At 35.0% G+C, this 5,907-nt stretch overlaps 1 protein-coding gene across 3 annotated transcripts; it reads left to right on the top strand.

Annotated features, from left to right (window-relative positions):
• On the top strand, positions 506-5,632 carry LOC109235633. Of its 3 annotated transcripts, none has more exons than XM_019401812.1 (9): positions 506-892; positions 1,695-1,836; positions 1,939-2,025; positions 2,407-2,549; positions 3,998-4,094; positions 4,203-4,280; positions 4,369-4,594; positions 4,828-5,048; positions 5,239-5,632. In XM_019401812.1, exons 2-9 carry the CDS (start codon positions 1,738-1,740, stop codon positions 5,260-5,262), a joined length of 975 nt encoding a protein of 324 aa, XP_019257357.1. In that variant the 5' UTR covers positions 506-892; positions 1,695-1,737; the 3' UTR covers positions 5,263-5,632. The 3 variants fall into 3 exon arrangements, with proteins under 3 accessions (XP_019257357.1, XP_019257359.1, XP_019257358.1); XM_019401814.1 differs by having other exon boundaries at positions 545-892; positions 2,422-2,549; XM_019401813.1 differs by lacking the exon at positions 506-892 and adding an exon at positions 995-1,206.

Genomic DNA, 5,907 nt, shown 5'->3' with positions numbered 1-5,907 from the left:
CGCGAAGCACACCGGACACCAGCAAAAAATTTACAACCTCAAACAAGCTCCGGGTGGTCTGAAATCTACTCGAGCCACTCTGAACCTCGTCCAATCATACCAACAAGTCCATAAACACTACCCGAGCCTAGTCAAAGCCTCCAAATACATACAAGATCATCACATCAACGAATCAAAGATCAAATCAAAAGTTGGACTTTTCTTAAGTTCAAGAACTTCCAAAGTTCAAACCACGTGTCCGATTCAAGCCTGACCAATTTGGATTACGTCCAAACTTTGCATACAAGTCGCAAATGACAAAGCGAACCTATTTCAAGTTCCGAAACAACAATCTGAATATGATATCATCAAAGTCAACCTCTGGCCAAACTTATAAACTTTCCAAACCTTCAAACTTTCAATTTTCGGCAATTAGAGCCAAAACACCCTAGGAACCTCCAAATCCAAATCCGTACATACGCCCAAGTCCAAAATCACCATACAAACTTATTGGAATTTGAAACCATCAAATCACTAATTCGAAGTGGTTTACACAAAAGTCAAACCTTAGTGTAACTCTTACAACTTATTACTTAAGCTTCCAACCACATAACTAACTGTTCTAATTCACTTAAAGCTTCTAATTCACTCTAAAGCCTTCCTCAACCAAAGTAACTGCTCCTTCAAATCAACTCAAATTTTGATATTGTATATCTCTATGCTTCTGATAGGCAACTTTAATAACTCCAGAATCTGTGATAGTTGAGATAACCAAAAAAGATTAATAGAGTAAACTTCAAATCTTGAATTATTTCAGCACATTGATTGAGCATTTAAGCAATTTATTACTCCTAATCCTTGTATAGGATATAGCAGGTCAACCCCACATCTATCTCACGCCATTTGACTTCAGGTACCTAATTTCTTGTCGTATGTGCAAATTTGTGCTCTTGCTATTGATATGTACTGAATTTGTTTAGCTGAGTGCTGAATCTGAATTCTTTGTGTTCTTGAATTGCATTTTCATCGCCAACTGCACTAAAGTTTCAAGCTTTGTGTTGATTCCACTGTTGTTCCTTCTTATAATTTTGGTTTCTTTCTTCACATTTTCTCACTTTGATTGTTCTTTTCTGGGTTTAAGAATATATTAAAGCCCAAAAATAAGTTGGTTATTTCTAGCTCATATGTTCGTGCATTATCTCATCCAGTTAATGCCTTTCTTGGGAGGTATATGCATATTCTTTTAAAAATGAGTACTGGCCATATTATAGAATATAGCTCATTCAATTGTTATTATTATTGTCTTTTACAGTATTTTGATTTTTTTTTCTGGGGTTCTTAAAGAGGGGTTTATTCTTTGAATAAGTCACTCCTCTTTTCCTTTATGTTACTCCCTCTGTTTTGATTTATATGGCAAAATTTGATTTGATATGGAGTTTAAGGAAAAAAAACCATTTTTTTAAAAACATTTTAGTCTTAAACATGCCATAACATTTGTATGATTATGAAAGCTTATCATTAAGGGTAAAATGAGAAGTTCCAGTTAAATTGTGTCCAAATTCAGAAAGGTATTCTATTTGGAACGGACTAATACGGAAATCATTCTTTTTGGGACAAAGAGAATATTTATTTCTTTTCTCCACAATTTAAAGATATTAGATATTTGCTTCTTCAACTTCAAAGAACCTTACTTGTGTCTGATCTACTTAATACAGTGAGGAAAGAAGAGTACTAACAAGTACCACAGCAATTGTCAAAATGGAGATTGATCGGTCATGGATTCCATTGGTAGAGGAGTTCACTTTTGCAGCTAATTCGGCCCCGTTCAATAATTGTCATGCTTCTACTATTGTTGAGGTTGTGATAAATTTTAGTTCAGGTTCAGTCATTAGGTAGATTGACTTTTATTTTTTCATTGACTGATGGACTGAGATTGTGACTGATTTGGTTTTTATAAAGGTGAATAAAGATCATTTCTTGGTTGCTTATTTTGGTGGTACAGTAGAGGGAGCTCCTGATGTGAAAATTTGGGTACAAACTTTTAAGGTAATCACATTCTGTAACACTTAACTTGAGTTCTCTAGCTCCTTGGTGGTATGCCGTGTTTTCTTGCAAACCAATTTTTACTTGAGTTCTCTAGCTTTTTACTTGCAAACCAATATTTGAGCCGATGGTCTCCCGGAAAAGCCTCTCTACCCCTCTCTGGGGTAGGGGTAAGGTCTGCGTACACTCTACCCTCCCCAGACCCCACTGATGGGATTTTACTAGGTTGTTGTTGTTGTTGGTTTCAGTTATCGTTCATTAATATCAGCTAAAGTCGTTACGGAACCTACATTGACCTTCCTAAATATTTTTTCAAACTTATTGACATGTGAAGTCCTCAGATGATTTACCTTTTTAAACTGATTATGGGATGTTTCAATTGAGGAACAATTTGAGCAGGATGGCCATTGGAATGCTCCTGTTATTGCCGATGAGGAATTTAATGTCTCAATGTGGAATCCTGTACTGTTTAAGCTTCCTTCCAGTGAGATACTCTTATTCTATAAAATTGGGCAGGAGGTACAAAAGTAAGTATTCAGGCTTCCTTTTAATCTAGCGGCTAATTATATTATGCAGATCTGTAATCAGACTCTAGATATCCATAAGATGTTTGAGCTTTTAGTTTCAAAGCTAACATTTTATAGTCAGATAATTTTCCACTATTAAGTTTCATTAGATGATACAATGTGATATTGTTCACCAGAAAACATTGATAACACAGTAATTTACTATGAAGGGAGTACAGTTTATAGACATTTATAGGCATGTATCTGTTAAACATTTTCAGCGTCTCATTGGAAAACTATAATGACGTGTCTTGCTACTTACCTTCCATCAATACGTGAAACTTGAAGAACTAAGATAAGTTTTGTATTAGCATGAAATACTACAAGAGTGTTAAGAAACTGTTAATGCATAGGACATGAAGTTACAATCGAATTTCATAATAAACACAAATTTATTCACATACCCTGGCTCTGTTTTGTGCATAAAGTCAAAGGTGTTGCATTTCATATCAGAGCTGCCTTTTGTGCGTAAAGTCAAAGGTGTTGCATTACATATCAAAGCTGTGTTTTGTGCACAAAGTCAAAAGGAGTAATATTTTAAGCTTTTTGCATTTCCTTACAACCTGATTATAATCTTATTAACATAAAAGAGTTGAAAAAATGTAATTTTTTTTAATGCATTGACTTCTTGTTTTTATGCAATAACTGTAAGCTAGATTTTACTCTCATGTATATGATTCGTTGGTCATGCATAATATTGGAGTTACATCACAGTATATTGCTTAATTTAAAGTACTTACTATCTTTTCTACCTTGTTGAATGCGATAATGACTTACTACGTCCATGGGATTACGTCCAAACTTGCCTTTTACTAGGGACACCACTAATAAAACTCTTCAGCATCAATAGTTTATAACATCCTTAATTTCTTATTGTATATTTTTATTAAACAGTTATAGTGTGGCTCATTAGTATTTGCTATCATTTTTGTACTGCTCAAAAACGTGCACTAACATTCATGCCCTTAGTTACTTTTCTCATTTCATCCCTTAATGCACTAATATGTTGTTTTCTGAGGTAATGCCATATTATCAATTATATCAAGGTTCTCTAACTTTTAGAGTGTTATCGAGCTTGTTAAACGCTGAATAAAATCTGCAATTTCTCAAAAGTTGACCTTGTCATGTCACCATTCCAAAGGTTAAACAAAATTAGGAAAATTATATGACCTAGTCACCATTCTAAAAAAGTCAACCTAAATATTTGGCTAAATTTTTCTAAAACATTTTTTCAGCATTTCTAAATTCTAACTTAATTCCAAAATTAATTCATAATTCTATTAAAAAAAAATTAGTCAATGAGTTAATCAAAAGGCTGGCATGTTGTATAACCAACTGAAATTGAAATTATTGAACTTGTCCGCTATACTTTGTGCTCCCGATGCTTGCTGATGGTTTTTATACATTAGATGGAGTGGATGCTTGAAGCGATCTTATGATGGTGGTGTTACATGGACGGCAAGAGAACAGCTTCCTCCTGGTATATTGGGGCCAATAAAAAATAAGGCATGAATATGGCGAATTCAATACTCTTAAGTTGCATCCATATCGTTGATGTATCAACTCTAAGAATATTTGATAAGCTAAAAATAAGTTTTCACTTGTTTTGGTTAGCCAATCTTGCTGGAAAGCGGTTCCTTGCTTTGTGGATCATCTGCGGAGAGTTGGAACTCTTGGGGAGCATGGATGGAGGTAGTACTAAATAGTTGGCAAATGCTAAGTATCAATTCCTACTGTGTTCTAATGAAACTAAAGGGTGGCTTCTGTTTCTTTACTACAGATGACTGCCGATTCAGGTAGGACATGGAGGAAGTGCGGTCCAATATACATCGAGAATAACCCTCTTAGTGTGATTCAACCCGTCCCTTACCAGACTGCAAATGGGACATTGCGTGTTCTTCTAAGATCATTCACTGGCATTAATAAGATCTGCATGTCGGAGTCCCATGACAGTGGTTATACTTGGAGTTATGCAAAGCTTACTGAACTGCCGAATCCTAACTCAGGTAACTATTTAAGAAAATGCATTTCATCTTTAGGGTTTTTGAAAATGATGTACTATTGTTACATTTTGTTTCTTCATAGGTTTCCTTAGGTACGAGATTTTTAAAGGTGATCAAACTTACATGTTTTCAGAAACTGTAGGTTTGAACATTAGTAATATGACTTTCCAAAGGAATATGAGAAGCAAATATTCATTCCAACATAGTTAAGGCTTATGTGATTACTTGCTAAGCAGGGATTGATGGAACAAAGCTGAAAGATGGTCGTCTTTTGCTTGCGTACAATACAATTTCTAGGGGTGTGCTAAAGGTAGCACTCTCAGAAAATGATGGAGACTCTTGGCAGGATGTTGTTACACTTGAGGAGACTGTAGGAGAGTTCTCTTATCCAGCTGTTATCCAATCTAGTGATGGATTAGTTCACATAACTTATACATACAACAGAACACAAATCAAGGTAGCAACTTAATCTGGTGAATACCATAAATTTTGGTTAGGTTTTGTTGCTAATATATTTTGATAACTACTATCCACTTGTCACTTGTTTGCATGTGTGGAACTGTTTTTACTTGGTTATTCAGATTCCCCCTGATGCTTGACTACAGATGCATGACTCTTTGTTTTGTTTTAATCATTTGTTACTGCAGCATGTAGTCCTTCAACCCAAGTAATGAAGTACAGAAAGATGAGAAAACCTCTCAAGTGAAGAAGGTATGTAATCCATATTTGTGCCATGGGACTGCTGGAAGAATTTGATACACCACTTATTTAAGACTGATCTCACACCTATTTTGTGATTGTACTTCTAATTCTTGATTCATAATTCTCCTCGAATCAGTTCTTATGATGAGGATGAAGGGCAGCAATTGTACTTTTTTCACTTTTCTTTTCCATTTTTGATGCCTTTGTATTCCTGCAAGATTGACCAGGTCCTCGTGAGTTAAGGTTTTAAATATGTATCTGGTTTTCACTGTTGCGTTATCAGGAAGTACTTGAAATTTAAGAATTTATTTATGATAAGGAAGATGATCCTTTTATTAAGTTAGAAGTCAGTAACTCTTTATGGCGGAGGATGGTAAAATTAAGAGTGTGGTGCAACAGGTGAACGAGGGATCTTAAATTACTCGGTTTATTTTCAAATGTGCTTTTTAAAGCTATGTTACAACAGGGACAGGTATATAACTGATAGGGGTATGTGTAAGTATTGTCCGTGCAGTTTTATGCTATTTCTTTTGAGAAATCAGGATGAAATATCATAGCCGCGTCACTCCTACAGCAAATGAACGATCCACATGATATAGGTACCAGGCATTATT

Source organism: Nicotiana attenuata, chromosome 12 (genome assembly GCF_001879085.1).
Source record: "Nicotiana attenuata strain UT chromosome 12, NIATTr2, whole genome shotgun sequence".
Lineage (NCBI taxonomy): Eukaryota > Viridiplantae > Streptophyta > Magnoliopsida > Solanales > Solanaceae > Nicotiana > Nicotiana attenuata.
Note: the sequence above shows the minus strand (reverse complement) of the source record. Positions and strands in the feature narration are given on the sequence as shown.

What these genes read in the sequence shown, in the direction of transcription:
- LOC109235633 (XM_019401812.1), top strand. Translation starts at nt 1,738, where the DNA reads ATGGAGATTGATCGGTCATGGATTCCATTGGTAGAGGAGTTCACTTTT. An exon ending in ATGCTTCTACTATTGTTGAG is followed by an intron (nt 1,837 to 1,938) that starts GTTGTGATAAAT and finishes GTTTTTATAAAG; the next exon opens with GTGAATAAAGATCATTTCTT. An exon ending in CTTGGGGAGCATGGATGGAG is followed by an intron (nt 4,281 to 4,368) that starts GTAGTACTAAAT and finishes TCTTTACTACAG; the next exon opens with ATGACTGCCGATTCAGGTAG.